The sequence below is a fragment of the Ptychodera flava genome, chromosome 17 (genome assembly GCF_041260155.1).
Source record: "Ptychodera flava strain L36383 chromosome 17, AS_Pfla_20210202, whole genome shotgun sequence".
In the NCBI taxonomy this organism is placed as follows: domain Eukaryota; kingdom Metazoa; phylum Hemichordata; class Enteropneusta; family Ptychoderidae; genus Ptychodera; species Ptychodera flava.
Window position 1 is genome coordinate 18769226 of NC_091944.1, and position 19011 is coordinate 18788236.

At 38.7% G+C, this 19011-nt stretch overlaps 1 protein-coding gene across 2 annotated transcripts; it reads right to left on the reverse strand.

Moving 5' to 3' along the window:
• Positions 1 to 1234: 1234 nt before the first annotated feature.
• On the reverse strand, positions 1235 to 17890 carry LOC139115679 (serine protease FAM111A-like). 2 transcript variants are annotated; one of them, XM_070677983.1, is made up of 3 exons: positions 17757 to 17890; positions 4244 to 4594; positions 1235 to 3444 (listed from the first exon to the last, which is right to left on the reverse strand). In XM_070677983.1, exons 2-3 carry the CDS (start codon positions 4563 to 4565, stop codon positions 2216 to 2218), a joined length of 1551 nt encoding a protein of 516 aa, XP_070534084.1. In that variant the 5' UTR covers positions 4566 to 4594; positions 17757 to 17890; the 3' UTR covers positions 1235 to 2215. The 2 variants fall into 2 exon arrangements, 1 of the variants encoding a protein (XP_070534084.1); XR_011548157.1 differs by lacking the exons at positions 1235 to 3444; positions 4244 to 4594 and adding an exon at positions 14376 to 15134.
• Positions 17891 to 19011: the final 1121 nt, after the last annotated feature.

The following is a 19011-nucleotide window of genomic DNA, read 5'->3' on the forward strand; positions in this document are numbered from 1 at the left end:
AACAAACAAAATGGCTGCCGCTCTCCTCCTACTGTAAAATGTTCCGGGCATAAAATTCAAAGGGCTTGGATGAGCACGGTTATTTCCGGTCGCTAATACGAAAATATTTAATTGAATCTTGCTTTGTTATCCAATGGTTATTCGATTGAAGTTTTTGTCCTTTTTGGACAAGCTCTGCCAAGCACGCTACTGCACTCATGGTTTACTCCAAATAGAAAGTGAGTGCGTTGAGTGACAGTGAAGTTGAGTGCGCGACATCTGTTGACATGGCAACTCTCAGTGTACACAAACAAAATGCCCATCTGTCCGTTCCGTAGACGATCGATAGCAATCGAAATATGTAGAGTATTGAAGTAGAATTTAGATTGTTGAACATTTTGCACTAGTACATGTTTTTCACGTACAACTTTTTTTGATCTCGTTATTATCTACTGTCGTCCGTTCCTTGTGCCGTATCAGCATTTTTGACATTTATGCTGTGCCAGACACTCAACTTCGTCTCGCGTCCGAAGCAGCAAAAATGACACACATAGGCCTACCAAAACGACACAGGCACAGGCAATATTGGGTAATGACTTGTAAATACCCATAGTTATAGAGTACACATATCTTACTTCTTAACTATTATTCCTTGCATAAATTAACAACATCATAATTAGCATACCAGTAAAACACAATGTATTGTCCCACGGTCCCTCCCTGTGGAGGGACCATGATTGTCCGCAGCAATGAATGAAAGAGTGTGTATTCATTACAGTCTGTCTAACGCAGATATATCTATCCATCCATCCACGCATCCATTAATCAATGCTACGCTTATCTGATTTCCGAATCACTTTCTTTGCATATGCCAGGCATACGAAATGCAATCCCTTCATGCTACGAATTAGTGCTCCTTGTCACTGGTTTTGACAACCTTGTTCAATGATGTCACTGAGCTTATATTTATTCACGAGGAAAGATAATATGAATAGGTGTCCACAACAACCCTGTCTACCGTCATCTTTCAGTCTCAAGAAAAAGGTCTTTAACTAATTGACGGAATACTTCTCCCTAAATGAGAGGTAGATTGAAAAATATTTGCGACTTGGTTGTCGGGATAAGATGCCAAGAACATGGAAAACTATTTGCATGATAAAGGATGACCACTCTTTTTGTGAAGTGCGTTTTTTCGATGTTTTTTCTTATCATATAAAATGAATTAAAAACTCATTCCAAACTAATTTCTCCTACCAACATACACTAATGACATTATATACATACAAGTAAGAGTTGTGTTATTTTTCGGACTTCAGAATTCCGAGATTAGTTCGGATTCTGTTTAAACTCTTTCGACACATTAACTATTTTTCATCACTTGACATCAGGAGGCTTCATTATAAACTGTTGTTTTAATAATGACAAAATAAGATCTACTTGGCTACTTACAGATATTTTTTAAAAGAGACATCTGTGTTTAGGTAAATTGTATGAAGTATAAACTTAATGAAACTAACTTTAAGTAACTGTAACAAGAATACTGTTCAATTATGAACAAGCAAAGTACAATAATATCAACAAATAAAAACAGAAAAAAAATTAAAAGAGATGAAATACCAAAAAAAGAAGGAATTCTCACTATAATGACCGGACTATACTGTGTGCAGCCGATATATATAATATGATGAAAGTATAACAATATTGATATATAGCTTGCCTTCAGAACTTGAGTACTGAACCCGGTTAATACTTCACACCATTTATATATTGGGTACTATGGTGTTTTCGATGTTAAAACTGTCATAGCAAATTTTCTTAATCGTTCTTGATCGGTAGGCTTTTAAAAGCATGATGCGGAATTCTATAAGCTAATACACGCATCTTTATATCATATACGAGAAAAGTGAAGTTGTCGGCAAATGATAAATTTACCCAATATTTATCGTACGGATGATTAGATGCGTGTCGAGGTTTCGACGACAAAGGTAATTGATTTCGAAGCAATTCTCTAGTCTTCATCTTGTGTATAAAACAAAAGCATTTTTCTATTTGAGCGAACTTTAAATTCTTTTTATATCGCAACGAATGACTTGAATAAAAATTGCAGACAACTCCTTTGATTATCTTATCACTGTAATGCTTAGTGACGTACTGGTCTGAAGATAGGGCCTCTCGCAAAAGTAAGGAAAACCAAAAAAGGAAATACCGAGAGTGTAATTTCTTCAATGTTTGTTTCCTAATTTCCAAAAACCAATGCTGCCAAATCTGGATTCTTTTGTTTCAAGTAGTCTCGAATCACAACCATACTGAGTCCCTTTTCGATGACGCTGGTGGTGTTGCCGATTGGAATGTAGTACCCAACGGTATGCATTACAACGAGGTTTCCTGCATCATCAAATCCGGGGCTGCCAGAAGCTCCTTTAAGGAATGAAGATTGATATGTCTTCCCATCTGGGGCCGTTAGCTCAGCAAGAAAGGTTTGATTTACGAAATCCGCTACTTTCCTGTCTCCATAGAGCGATATATTGCCATGCATAGCCTCTTGAACTTGCTGATCTTCAAGAGGATTTTGTACAATGAAGCAACGGGTGTCGGTTCGCTTTGGTTGACCGTCTGGATGACCGATGAGTGCTATGAAGGACCCGTCGTCTATTGGTGGTTCAGCTATTAAGTTGTGTAATCCAGGTGGATTATTTTCATTCTTCAACTCTAACTCGCAGATGGCGAAATCCGGTTTGTTGTCAACGAATGCAATCTTTTTAACTTTCACTAGGTCTCCTGTTAGAGTTTGTTCAAAGTTGAAGCTCACGCACAGTCTCCCTTCCAACATTTGCAGGGTCTGCTGAGTTACATTTCCTCCCAACATCATACTCAAGACGTGGAAATTTGTTATGAAGTACTTGGATCCAAGTCGGAAGCCACTTCCGGTCACTCCGCTGACGTCTGAAAAGATGAAGCCTACGGAATGGCTGTATTCTATAAGTTTTCTCATATGATGAATACTAAGTGTGGTATTCATGCAATAGGCCAATAGTTGCCTCCATTTGGAAAGAAGGTCATCTCCCACTTTTCCAAATTTTGGTGGCATTTTTTGCAGTTGACGTGAACCAGTACCTTCGCCTGACCTTCGTGCGCCATCGTCTCCTCTTTGTCGTTTGGTGGTAAAATATTGACGGAAGTGAGGATGGGTCAGTAGATCCTTTCTTGGAATATAGTTCAGTATCTTTCCCATTTCATCCCAGCAATCTTCAATCGTATTTAAACGTCCTGTCAACAAGCGAGCAAGGCGGTCACTATCAACAGCTTCTTCAATCCGTCCCTCTGGGAAGCCAATATTCTTCAAGTAAGACCTTGCTCTCGTTTTATCATTTTTCTCAAAGTGATCGAAGATATTAATTAAATCACTGTGGCAACTCTGGTTTGAATCACCCGCCGTCGCTTGGTTTACTGCTGCTGCGTCAAAACCTTTAACGAGAAGTACAAATGCAGGTTAATATTACAAGTGTCATTGGATTAACGTTGAACTTAAACGCCTTCATTAGATTGTCCTCTTGCAACATTTTGATATTACAGATTACAACTGTGGTGAGTACCATTGAAGTTGACTAAATAATCAGAATTACCAATATTATTGTTCAACCATGAATTGCGGTTTATCATAACGGTATATTAATTAGAATGATAAGTTTTTGTCTGGCCGTGAATTCGTGCATGTATCTCTTTCTATTGGTTCTTAGGTAAGGCTGCGTTCAAAAACAAATGGAGGGGGTGGAGGAACTCAGGGGGAAGGGATTTGATAACTCTTGGGGTAGTAGAGGGAAGACTTGAAAGTTTTGCTCTGCCTATACGGGGGATCTGAAATATTTTGGTTCTCAACATTTTGATGTCGTCAAATGGTTAATGTTAGTAAAATCTAGAAGCGTTTTGTTGCATTTTTGTCATCAGAGCCCGTCTGTCTAAATTTTGGTGATAATTGAATTAGAGTTCAGACTGAAAGTTGTTTGTTAATGATACAAGTGCACGGTACAAGTAGGCTGTGTTGGCAAGCTGAATACTGTACAGTTCAACATGCTGTAGAGAGTAGAACAAGAACGCAGTTGTATGGACTGAACAAAAATATTGTCAAAATACAAGTTTTCTCATATGATGAATACTAAGAGTGGTATCCATGCAATAGGCCAATCGTTGTCTCCATTTGGAAAGAAGGTCATCTTTCACTTTTCCAAATTTTGGTGGCATTTTTTGCAGTTGACGTGAACCGTACCTTCGCCTGACCTTCGTGCGCCATCGTCTCCTCTTTGTCGTTTGGTGGTAAAATATTGACGGAAGTGATGATGGGTCAGTAGATCCTTTCTTGGAATATAGTTCAGTATCTTTCCCATTTCATCCCAGCAATCTTCGATCGTATTTAAACGTCCTGTCAACAAGCGAGCAAGGCGGTCGCTATCAACAGCTTCTTCAACCAGTCCCGCTGGGAAGCCAATATTCTTCAAGTAAGACCTTGCTCTCGTTTTATCTCTCTCAATAAAGTGATCGAAGATATTAATTAAATCACTGTGGCAACTCTGGTTTGAATCACCCGCCATCGCTTGGTTTACTGCTGCTGCGTCAAAACCTTCAACGAGAAGTACAAATATGCAGATTAATATTACAAGTGTCATTGGATTCACGTTGACTCCATTAGATTGTCCTCTTGCAACATTTTGATATTACAGATTACAACTGTGGTGAGTACCATTGAAGTTGACTAAATAATCAGAATTACCAATATTATTGTTCAACCATGAATTGCGGTTTATCATAACGGTATATTGATTAGAATGATAAGTTTTGGTCTGGCCGTGAATTCGTGCATGTATCTCTTTCTATTGGTTCTTAGGTAAGGCTGCGTTCAAAAACAAATAGGGGTGGGGTGGAGGAATTCAGGGGGAAGGGATTTGATAATTCTTGGGGTAGTAGAGGGAAGACTTGAAAGTTTTGCTCTGCCTATAGGATCTGAAATATTTTGGTTCTCAACATTTTGATGTCGTCAAATGGTTAATGTTAGTAATAAGTAAACGAAATCTAGAAGCGTTTTGTTGCATTTTAGGACTTTAATCTCGAAAAATATCTAAAAATATATTAATACCATTAAATTTTTGTAAAAAAACAACAAGTTGGCCTTGTAACAGGGCAGGAGCTGCAACTGTTGATAAATTTTTCAATATATTTCTAGTCAATGTATCAAACACAGTTTCTTGGTGTCTCTATACAGCATGGTGAAAAACACAATATTCAGTTTGTCAACAGAGCCCGTTTGTCTAAATACTGGTGATAATTGAAGTAGAGTTCAGACTGTAAGTTGTTTGTTAATGATACAAATGCACAGTACATGTAGGCTGAGTTGGCAAGCTGAATACTGGACAGCTCAACATGTTGTATGAGTAGAACAAGAACGCAGTTGTATGGACTGAACAAAAATATTGTTAAAATACAAAGTTACTGCCCTGCTACTGCTTAGGGGCAGTGTCACTGTCACTGCATGCCGGCAGTGACATTGATAACTCTGACTCTAATGTAGTGACCATGGCCGTAGCCATTAGTTTAAGTCTTTCACTTTCGAGACGCATACTACGTTAAAAGATTAGATCAAACGCGTTCGTAGTAACAGTGATGCATTTATGCGACCTGATGTCCGCGTTGAACGACTTTTTTTTTAGCCTGCTACACAATGGTATGCTTACCCTGCCTGCTTCCTGACAAATGTCAGAATAGACTGCTTGACGCGACATCGTTTCTTCGGACTTTCACTATCTGACATTTTTGACAAATTGCGATAGCTGACAGTGTCCAAATGAAAGCGACTAGACTACTCTAACTGTATTTAATACGTGACTAAATGCACAGTCCATGCGATCGGGCGCTTCTTTTTGCATTTTCCCGCACAAAGATGTTTAATTATTCGTTTAACCCGCAAGAGCTATATTTTATTCAGCGCACTGCAAAAAGTAACACTTGATTCAGTTAACCTTACGACCAATAAACCATATATAGATAATAACGAAGAGTTAGTGTAAGTACAGAGACGCTTGACGTATTTTGGTAAACCATTAATTCAAATCACGCGTGCTGGGAATCGCCCCGGAAATATTAGCGATTTTATCAGCATCTATGTGTATTCGAAAAGTTTGCATTTTCCCCCAAAATTCCAGGGGGCAAGCCCCCCTCAGGCTACGGCTATGTAGTTTAAGAAGAGTTTGGGTCATAGGACACTCGATTGACAGTGAAACATATATACATGTACTAGTACACAAGATCAGGTAAGAGAGCAACACACAGACGACTTGGAGACTTATTAGACTTGGTTCACGTCGGTGAATTTCTAAAAAAATATTTTGTAATAGTTTCTCTTGTGTCTCGCTTATTTCATACAAACCTATTTGGAATATTGCAGCCAAGGCCAGGTTTCCTTGCGATTAATTGAACGCATTACCTTTGAGTCTGCGCAGTAGTGAGTTAGTTTCTGCCGGATTCATCCGGGAGAACTCCCTGTATCCTGTATAGCGTTCACCCCACTCACGCGTTTCACATGAAAACAGAACACAAATCATCGCGCTCACCCCACTCAAACATTTACAAATCACAGACTTGAACCAAGTCTAGAGACTTATCAGTTACCATGGATTTTTGAATTTTGGCATATGGCAAATAGAATAATCAAATATTAGAGAAAAAAGATGGGGTCACCATGCTTGATTTTATACAAATGTACGATGAAAATCACAGTTTTTCTCAAATCACTTAAAATCAATATATAAAACTAAATTCATTTCGAATTTCAAGCTCATGGAGTGAATGAAATTTTTTCATCTCACCTTACAATAACACGAACGTAAAATTTTGAAAATTAAAGACTCTAATTTAAATGGAAAAATGTGTGACTTAATGGAATCATTTATTTTTTTTACCAAATTTGCCATCATAACACCCAAAATTTCTGAGTAATTAAAACATTTGTTTGATGGGATATTTAAACATTAGAGTATTGTCAATTTTGTGAAACATAAGAAGCATCTAAGTTGAAGGTGTTTTTTACTTTTGAAAAAAAATATTTTATCGGTAGGTCACTGTTCTCAGTTTTTCACACTTTGGTAAAATGTAGCCAGGAATTCACAATTTGCATACTCTCTCATAGACTTGGTTCAAGTCTGTAATTTGTGAATGTTTATGTTGTCAACAGACTTACGATTTTAATGAGAACAGGTGTCAACAACCGCGCGAGATTTTTACACATAAAAGCTGTGTTAATAAATTTAAAAAGCAGAATTTCTCCATTCCTTTGGGAGTAGAACTAGAAACCGTCTTTAAAAACAAGAGTAAATTCAGCTTATGCGTTGACTGACCTGTTTGCCCAAATACAGGCAGGCCACAGGCCACTTTGTTAACAGCAGGAAGTTCATACCTATAAGTAGTTATGATAGAAGTCTAAAAAAGTCTAGGCAAAACTAAAATCGCTCTTTCACTATTGTTTACTAAAAGAGAAGTCAATGCTTTATATCTAGGTCACAATTGCAAATTAAATTGATGAAACAGTATGACCCCAGTGATATTTAAGCCAAACATTAATAAGCATAACATGTGATAAGCTTGTTTGAAATTCGGTTTTATGCCATTTGTTCATGAGCCTGGCCTGTGCGACCCTTCAATATTGATCTACCTTCAAAATTTTCCTTACCTCTATTTATCACCACATTGATTACCTAAAAATGTGAAACGCGGAATGAAAGGTTTTACTGATAAATTATTCTCTTCCTCCATTTTATGATGACAAAACAATTTGTTTGACACTTGAATGGGGAGGGGATGGATAGTGCTTTTCTTTACGACTTGCATCACGTCTGTGAGCAAATTACACATATTCACGCATGATGCAAAGAACAATCATACGCGGAGGTCCATACAACTGACGACTCTCATTTGAATCATATGTAGCTGATGCGAACTTGGGAAAATATGGTTATCATCATCGAAATCCTATAGTTATCATCATGCGAGTATTGTCAAAGGAATTCGGTGACCTGTATTTATTGTGACCAGATTTAAATTTAACCTGTTGTCCACACATAAATGTACGCCACCACACCTATATGTAGTCCTACTGTTGCTCTAAGAGTGGATATAATATGCAAGCCTAAAGTATGGATATGTGTAAGTTTGCAGTGAGCAGGTAACTATACTGACAAGGAGTCAATTTTAGCTCCACTGAAGCAGAATATTCCACAAAGAAACCACACGAGTGACAGGAACCAAATATTGAGTTTGACTAGTTTCATAACATTTCCATTTGAAATCCAGATAAAAAGATAAACGGATAAATCCCCTTTCCGAGGGATATCTTTACGACTTAAATGAGGAGAGGGGTCATCAACCACACAAGATTTTACACATACAGGCTGTGTTATTAAATTTAAAAAAGGATTTCCACATACTTTTGGGAGTAAAACTATTAACTGTATTAGGTAATTAGGATAGTATTGGGTCATGTAATATATGTCTTAGATGGCTCAAGTATAGGGAGGCCACGAGCCATTTTGTTAATAGGCCCATGAGCTGCAACTCTGAGAAATTTGTCCAACCTTAAGGTACCTACAATTTCCTCCGATACTCGTTGCAATCTACAATTCAAATTGAACGATATAGTCATTAACTATACTTCAACAACATTTGCTTGTGACAGAATAGGCAAGAATTGAACATTTTATCAAATGCCCACTTGAGGCGATAAGGGGATGTCAAATCCACGGCCCATATCTGTGTAACCCTTCCTATGGCACGGCCCCCTCCCTTTGTAGGGAAAGCAAACGGGACTATTCAATTGAATTCCCGGTAAATAGCGGTACACTCGAGGCATGAATCACGAATCAGCGCCTCACTGTACATGTAAGATCAACAATGTTTGCCAGACTGCTGAAACATACTTGAATACCTCATTGGAGAGAGAAATCTTTCTCACAGATTGAAACTAAAAGGCCTACTTGTTTTGACACTCCGAAACCGAAACCAAATCCTCGATTTGGCGTTAATAATGTATTCTCTGTGTTTGACAAAAAAGTTCACAGGAAGTCACTACTATATTATTGTGCTTGACATTGTTTGGCAAACTGTTGCCTATTGGGCAATCCCCGGCAGCTAACAAACCCAGATGCCATTGGTTGTGTGATATGCTCCCATGAAAATACTTTATTCTTGACCTGAGCATTTGAATAATTGTCAGGAAGAGGACAATGACAGGCATAAATATAGGTCAATCTTAACGTTAAGAAAAGATGCGGCAAATGTAGACATGGCATTAACCGACAAAATATGGACGCAAAGCATTAGTTACATTATTTTGTAGTTATCTGAATATATTCAAGGATATAAACGTCTTTTATTGTTAAATTTATAAGTAGACCCAAAATTTTTATGAATAATGCCGTGGCGGAAAGTAGTCGCATGGAGGCGGCCATACTTGGGTGCGGCAGCCGTTTATTATATGTCTTACTGTGGAACGTACTCATGCGGTCTCACTCAGTGGATAATTATACTTGAGTAAACATCTCTGAGTAAGAACATTTCTATGAACTAATTTTAATCTAAATATAAACTCATGAAAACAATGTCAAACGTTGCAGCTCGTGTGCCTTTATTGCCTATAATCGAAGGGTCACAATTTGAACGAAGATGAGCTTGTCGTTTGTACCACGTTACCATCCTGCCTTTGCCATGTGGTTACAAGGAGTAAGTAATTGGCGATTTCAATTCATAGCATCTGCTGCATTATCAAGCGTAGGTTGTTCAGTTTCGAGCAGAGTCAATGAGTGACCCTCCTGCTGAACTCGAGCTGTCAACAGACAGGTGACGTAGGGAGGAGGGGCTATCAACCATGCGAAATATAACAGACAGAACTTCAGAAGGACAAGTTAGGACTCACTACAGGCCGGGACTACAGGCCGGGGCAGACAATCATTCCTCGATTCCAAACATTTACATGCTGTGCATTACAGTACGATTTTAGTTCGGATGTATGTACGGAATACATTAGGGACCGTTCAGTTTTTACGGCCGGGGGGGGGGGCGGCAAAATCTTGTCGCCGGTGTTCAAAAAAATGATGACCCCCCCTGCATTTTTCGCGAAAAAATGATGACCCCCCCCTTTGTCAGACGAAAAAATTTGATGACCCCCCCCCCCCCCCCCCGCTGAAAAATAACCAAAACCCATATGTCAAATTTACCCGCACGGTTTGGATTTGAACTCCGGTACGCGGCGCACTTTATTCGTGTAGCAGAGATGCCAGTGTACAAACTTCTCAGCCACATCTATGCAAACGTCTGTTTATTAGGACGACTGTAAGGCAATTTTAACTTCATTTCCATAGACAACTTATGTCCATGGACATTGTATAAAGTAAACTTTATTGGAGTGGTTCGCCAAAGGCAGCCCTCCGGTTAAGAGGGTCATGGGCCATTACGTAAAGTCAACTTTATTCTAGTGGGCTACCAAAGGTGGCCCACTGGTAAAAAGAGGGTCAATCATGGCCATTGCATGAAGTAAACTTTACTGAACAGGGCCACTGAAGGCGTCCGGCCGTTAAGATGGTCATAGGGTATTACAATAAAGTCAATTTATTGTAGTGGGCCGCCGCAGGCGGCCCGCCGGTAAAGAGGGTCGATCATGGCCATTGCATGAAGTAAACCTAATTAGAGTGGGCCGCCAAAGGCGTCTGCCTGCTAAGAGGGTCATGGGTAATACATAAAGTATATTTATTGTATTGGGCCGCCGAAGGCGGCCCGCCGGTAAAGAGGGTCAATCATGGCCATGGCATAAAGTGGACTTTATTGTAGGTATTATGTTTTTGAAAATGTGGTGACCCCCCTTTCCTACCAGTGAAAAAGTGATGACCCCCCCTTCTTGGATTCCAAAATTATGATGACCCCCCCCTGGATTTTGCCGGCCCCCCGGCCGTAAAAACTGAACGGTCCCTTAGCTGTGATATCGTAGCGGTACTTGTGGGTGTATCGAACGCGCTCGGGTCGTTGGGGTCATCGCCACAGTCCCGCTGCGAGCCAAACCATATGGGCTTCTTTGGCAGTTTACTACAACACCGACCGGTGTCGTAGATTAAGCTCGCAAAATAATGAACCATAGTAGCCGTTGAATAAATAAACTTGTATCATCTTTATCATTGACTATCTGAGACTCATTCTGTACGCCTGCTAACTTCCTTGACGATAAGAACACGAATTTTCGACCATTTTCCCGTGAGCCGTCGACGGTTTCTGCGATGTTTGCCCTATTGCGCGTACAACGCACTGAATATGTTGGAGGTCAAAGGTTCAAATTCGAACAGGAACCATCGGCGACTCACCGAAAAAACTGTCGAAATAAAATACATGTTGTCACAGTCGGGTTCCTAAGCAGGAGTAGAATATGAGTTGTAGATAATCAGTGATACACTAGGTATAATTTGATTTATTCCAAGCTTTATCTATGTTATTACAACCGCGGCAAAGCAAGTGCATAGGTAACTGATTGTAATACAAACACTAATAGTAATTAATATGTAGTCTAACTTCGCCTTGTTTATCTATTCTTTGTCGCTGTCAGTAAGAAATCTCAGCAGGGTGGCGTTAAATGGTACTGTCTTCAGGAAGTCCATGCCAAGTTGATTTCTTATATTTACGTTTGGCAAGGAGACTTCTCATATCTAAACCAAGCACCCCGTGGTTTATTAGCTCTTTATTAGTAAAATAAAGATGCCGCTTCTATACTTTAAGGTTTTCCAGTACTTGTTGCTATTGTAGTTTCTGTTTGTATTACAATCAGTTATCTATGCACTTGCTTTGCCACGGTTGTATTTTGCGAGCTAAATTTACAAAACCGGTCGGTATTGTAGTAAACTACCAAAAAAGCCCATGCGTTGGCTCGCAGCGGGACTGTGGCGATAACTCCAATGACCCGAGCGCGTTCGACACACCACTGCGATATCACAACATATGCACTCTGGTGCTTAGACAACCGCCAATGGATCTTTGCAGTACATGCCACCTCAGACCACAGAATCAACAGAGAGAATGTGCCTTTGTTATAAATCTAAATGGTAGAGGACTACAGTGGTAAAGTTGAACCATACATTGCATTTTGACATATACACGTCAAACCTAGACTCCAAAAAGAACCTGGAATTAAGCACATTGCGACGCTTAGCCCTCTCATTCAAAGCAATGTCTGCCAATTCATTCAAGCGGCGTACATGAAATTTAGCAATAGGCCCTATAGTCCCTTCTCGACCATATAAGTCGTCATTCGCGTTACTCGTGAGGGATTCAGAAATAATTAATGTGGGATAACTTTCCTTAGGTACAAAATTCGTAAAATCCTGAAATTCCCCCCTCTCTAAGACCGTAATGTGTTTTAAACGTGATTCTGATGTGATGACAGTTAAATCTCTACGTCACCATGACCTCATAACAACCATAGCTGCAGCATAGGGGGCGCTGTTCCTATTCGGGATATATATACCCCGGTCAATTCGAACTTCAAAACAGATTTTTGCCACAGTTTTGGTATCGAAGCTCAACATTTCATACAAAATGCGGGCCAAAATCATGCTTGAAGCAAAGCAAGTGGTCAAAAAGCTACATTTTATCAAATGTCAACATGAGGCAGCAAGAATATGTCAAACCAAGGGTCCATATCTGTGTAACCCATCCTATTGCACTGTCCCCTCCCGTTGTGGGGATGGTCAACAGGACCATTCCATTAAAGTCCCGGTAAGAAGCAGTACACTTGAGGCACAACTACAAGGCAGTGTTGCCTCTATCACGAATTAGCACCTCACTGCACATGTCAGATCAACAATGTTTATCAGACTGCAGAAACTCTTAATATAACTTAAATACTAATATCTTCGAGAGAGAATAATCTTTCTCACAGATTGAAACTTAAACCCCTACTTGTTTTGACACCCCAAAATCGAAACCAAATCCACGCATTGGCGCTAATAATGTATTCTCTATGGTTCTCAAAGTTTCCAGGAAGTCACAACTATATATTTTTGCGCTTGACATTGTTTACCAACTTGCAGCCTATTGCCGGGAGCTAACAAACGCAGATGCCATTGGTCGCGCGCAACGGGGTCAATGTGATATGCTCTCATAAAAATATTACTTTATTCTTGACCTGAGCATCTGATTAATTGTCAGGAACACGACAATAACAGGCATAAATATAGGTCAATCTTAACGTGAAAAACGCAGCGGCAAATGTAGGTATGGCATTAACTGAAAAAATGTGGATTCAAAGCATAAGTTAAATTATCTTATCATATACCTACATTCACGTGCCTGTGTAAAGCTATGGGAGAAAGCGCCCTCAGATCCGTGCATTTTTTTTACGTATCACGCCCCGGCCCTAAATATATTCAGTAGAGATAACACGGCTTTTATTGAACACTATTTGAATTACCGGGTAAGTTGAGATAATTGAATAGTGAACTAATGTCGGTTTAATCTGCGAATGTAAGCTCACCTGCTTTTCTCTTAAATTAATGCACTTGTTTTAAACAGTGATTTGTAATATTGCAGCATTCAGCTATGGGGCACTCACACTTTTGAGAAATTTGAAAAATATAAAGATCCAATTCTCCCAAATTAGTTCCAATCGTGTTATTGTCAAATTTATTTTTAGACCCACAATTTTGATGAATAATGCCGTGGCGGAAAGTTAAATGTGAGAAAAACCTTAAAGTGCAAGGAACATGCGACAAAATGCTGCACAAGCAGGAACTCTTCGTGCGTCCTATAAATTTATTATTGTGTTTCTTTCTTGCCTGGTCAGCGACGCGCATTTTCTTCATACAATCTTGAAGTCATCAGTAAAGAAATGATTAAGGGTATCATAAGAAACATGTAAGTCAGATAATGATATTTCTACGTGTAACAGAAATTCATTTTAAGGAATAATCGTGACCATTGTGGCACTGTGGCATTTTCTATTAGTTTGGTACTATTTTACAATTTACAAATTACCAATTTTTCTGTCAAAATGTCCTTTCAAGTGTTGCAAAGAAATGATTCTAATTTCATATGACGCCATGATACCACATTTCTGAAACATACTCATTGAAAGTGATCGCTCACAAAATATTTGGAAATACCAGTCCTTGAATATCATCTTTGACGTTTTTACATGGCAGCCTTTGACCTCCCAAAAATGTAAGTAGCATACGATTAATAAGCTGTTTAGCCACGAAATGGATACTGACCGCACAAATTTGTATTAAAGGTTTGTTTGATTTTTCGCAATATGTATATTTCAAAGTAAGTAAGACCCACTACTTTTCAGATCATATTATAAACAATACGGGCTCCCGCGGTTATCAATATTTAAACAAAAAATGTTTTCTCTCTTTTTATTAAAGTATGTTTGCAAAACAAAGAGAAAGAAATGGTACATTATTCTACTTGTCGAACAAAGTTGTAGAAATGAAAAAAATAAGCTCGAAATATCTAATCAGAGTCGTTTCAAAATGACATGTTTTCACGCAATCGCTTAGGTTACAAAGTTTCTAAGCATACGAATTAATTACAGTTTTATGACGTTGAACATCAAAACTTGCTCAAACATCATTCCATCTGCTGTGCTCTTTGGTTTATCAATTTATTGGTTGCGGATGATTACAAATTCACCATGATCTGTCAGTGTCGCCGTATGAAATGTCAAACATTCGTATTGTTATGTCCTTGTATTATTTATATCCGTGGGAGAGACCATCTTCTGCTTTTCCTGCAGTAGTTGAAATTTTGAGTCGAAACTCGTAGATCATTCCATATCCTATAATATTCACGGGATTTTGCTCAGCAAATCCTTTCTTGGTATTTTCTCCAGTAAGTATTTCACCAAATCCCAGCATTCCTTGCTTGTTCCGCGGCGTGCTATTATCAAACCGGCGAGAGCATCACTAGTATTCGCGTTTTCAACAGCGCCGTCTGGAAATTCCAGTGAAAGCAAATAAGACTTTGCTCTCTGCCTATCGTGTGAATTAAAGTGATCGAACAGATCGATTAATTGTGGTCGACAGCTTGCACTGGTATTACTGGTAATACCCGCCATCGTTTTGTATCTCGGTATTAGCCTAGAAGGGAAATCATAGATGCTCAGCGTTACATCCATAGTTGAAACAAGTAAAGAACAATTATGAGGGTTTCTCGTTCTAGATTTTACGTAACGTATTTAAATTATCCATCAAAAATAAATATCAAAAATTGGTTAAGTGTTCAAGCATTGTCTGTTATGCTGTGAGGTGAATGGATAGTGCTTTTCTTTGTGACGACTTGCATCACGTCTATAAGCAAATTACACATATTCACGCATGGCGCCAAAAACATTTATATGTGGTGTCCATGCAACTGAAGATTTTCATTTGAATCATATGTAGATGGGAACTTGGGAAAATATAGTTATCATCATTGTAAAGACAATGCTAGTATCTTCAAATGAATTCGATCACCTATATTCTCCGTGGCCATTTATACATTTTAACTTGGGGTCCACATATATATATATATATATATATATATATATATATATATATATATATATATATATATATATATATATATATATATATATATATATATATATATATATATATATATATATATATATATATATATATGTAATCCTACTTTTGTTCCATGGGCCCGGGTTTACAAACCTCACGTTATGCGTATGGACATGTCCAAGTTTGCCGTGACCAAGTAACTATAATGACAAGCAGTCAATATAATTCAACTACAGCATTTGTCACAGGATAGCAATGAAACATTCTGATACTGCATAATACACAAACAATTAATGTAGTGACAGGAACCATATGTTCAGCTCGACTAGTTTCATAACATTTCCATTTGATACTCACATAAAATGACAAGCGGATAAATCCCATTTCAAAAGGCAATTGAACACAACTATATAAAGTTATGAAATTTCTCGATTTCAGAAGATAGAAGTCGTAATAGTACAAGCCTCAGGAAACAGAAAACCAAATCTACCAGGAAAACAGTTGTTGTGCTTCCTTAACTAAATATCACAAAATATATATGTCTGGTCTGTAAAATTTACTCCAAAAACATTTACTTCTTTGTTAGTTTCCCAAATAATCGATTTCAGCACCAAGCTGTCTACAAAGAGGTTACCACTCTGTTTTGGGAGTGGAGATTTAGCCGAACGGTTCTCTCTGTGGCCTCTCCGCTAGGCGACTGATGCCGTATGTTGTGGGTTCGAGCCCGATTGAAAACTAGCCGTATTTACATGGTATGTGCACATAATCATGCATGGTGGTTAAGATTGGTAATTTTATCAAAATTTAAATCAAATTGTGGACATTTTCAGAAACCAGAAAAGCAACCACGTGGTTCTTAATAAGCTTGATGAAGAGGAGAGTGTTCTAAAAAGAGTCAGTCCAACTACAACCATAGAAGCAACACGTAGAGTGCGGGAACACACCAGGATCATGGCATGGATAATTTTATAAAGGAGGCAGTTCAACCAGTACTTTTGTCTTCTAATGATCTTTATTTTAAATAAAGATCATTAGAAGACAAAAGTACTGGTTGAACTGCCTCCTTGATGAAGAGTTGACCGAAACATATCAAATTCTGTTCGCACCTGTGTTTTTAAAATGTTCAACATGATCGATATTTGTCAATATCACCTGTTTGATAAGTTTCGTCTATATGAGAGCTGACCAAGTCAATCAAGAGACCCGTAAGCTATGAGAGAAATTAAAGACAACAGTATGAAAATTACAGAATCGAATGGGGATATTTGTTACTGTACAGGTATTCCGTCAATATCGTATGATCGCCCTACCAATAATGAAGGTGAAGGTGATCCAAAAGGACATTGGTTCAAGGTTAAAAATATTATTCAATCCTGTTATGAAATGGCCGTATTGGTAAAACAGGTAGAGCACAATCGAAAGAGTGTAAGCGGTCGAGGGTGTAGTTAATTACATGTTGACGGAGGGTGCACAAAAATGGTAAATCGTAGGCCACGTGCATAATTTGAACGAAGATGACCTAGTTCTTTGTACCCAGTTACCATGCTGCCTTTGCCATGAGGTTATAAAGTATAAATAATCGGCAATTTGAATTTATAGGTTGTTAATTATTGAGTAAAGTTTACGAGTGACCCTCCCGTTGGACTGTAAACAGACGTACTAAGGGAGGAGGGGCCATCAACAAAGCGAGATTTGACAAATTTGAGGACAATTTAGGACTGACTTACGGGCTAGGACCTATAATCACCCCCGATTCTCATTGTGTCAATGCTGTGCACTACAGTACGATTTTTAGTTCGAATGTTCGTATTTATGTCCAGCCAACTGTGCACTCTGGCGCTTAAACAACCGTCGACGGACCTTTGCAGTACAATACAGACCAAAGAATCAACAGAGAAAATATACCTTTGCTTTAAAATTTAAATGGTAGAGGACAGAGGTAAAGTCAGACCATACTTTGTATTTTCACATGTAAGTCAACCCTAGACTGCACAGAATACCTGGAATTAGGGATATTACGAGGCTTAGCCCTCTCTGTCAAAGCAATTTCTGCAAATTCATACAAAATGGCGTCGGTGAAATTTACAAATGGACTGCACAGAATACCTGGAATTCGCCACCAAATGAGTCGTCATTTGCATATAGGCGGTACTAATGAAAAATGTAGAAATCAATTAATGTGGGACAACTTACCTTAAGTATAAAACAGGAAATCATGAAATATTCCCGCCTACGGCCGTGAGGTCTTTCAAAGGTGATTTTGTAGTAGTGGGCGCTAAGTTGACCTGAACATGAAGACTTTAGTATACAAATGCCCGTCCGTTCACTCAAACACCATACTCGGCATGTGAAGCACGGGGGCGCTGTACCCACTCCCAAGCCTCCGCTACCCACTCATCCCCGAATTAGGTACAGGTTCACCTGGTCAATTCGAACCACAAAACAGATTCTTGCTAAAATATGGGTGTCGAAACTCAACATTTCCTAGACAAAATGTGGGCCACAATAGTGCTTGAAGTAAAAAAGTTTACATTTTATCAACTTTTTTCAAAATCCACGGGCGGCAAGTGGGTGTCACATTTGCGGTACATATCTGTAAAACCCTTCCTATGGCCTTGACCCCTTTTGGAAGGCCCAATATGACATTTCTACTGAATTCCCCTCACTCCTCGCTGTATATGTAAGATCCATACGTTTTAAAAACTACAGAAACTTTTGATATACTTCAATATCTTCTTGGAGACAGAACTCAATGTCCCAGATTGAAACTGTAGAAGGCCCCCTTGTTTGACACGCCAGAATCGAAACCAAATTCCTGATTTGGTGCTAATGTATGCTCTATTGTTGACTAAGTTTCCAGGAAGTCACTACTATATCGTAGCGCTCAACATTATTTGGCTAACTCTTTGGCTAACTGAACTGCACAATCTGAAATTGTATGTCGTATTTCGAAACCATTACTTTTTATTCCATTTCTTGTCAACAGGAGCAATTATAAAGGAAATGACAGTAGTTTTGCTTATACATGATATCCACCTTAGTGGAACAGAATATTTCTTTGGAAGCGTTCATCGCCTTTCCTTCACAGGTCCAAATTGATAAAATTTAGAAAGTTGTAGGTTTCTATCGCTCGTTATGCAACAACTGGGCAATGCTGTACTTGTAGAGACATGGAAGACAAGGAGACTATATTCTGAAACTTCAAGAGATCCCTGGAGCTTTCTTTGTATCAAAGTAATTCAGGATATTTTACATTATTGTTCCCTAATTAGCCACCTTTGACCATAGTCAGTAGATGGGTATCTGTGCTTTGACTCAGAAATGTCGGTGGCAATTCTCTATTAGGCAAACCTTTCGTTTTATTGGTCTCTTGATGGCATATCGTTTTTATTGTCAGAGATCATTACTCATAGAGTATCGATACGTTCCATTGTCGACAATGTTACCT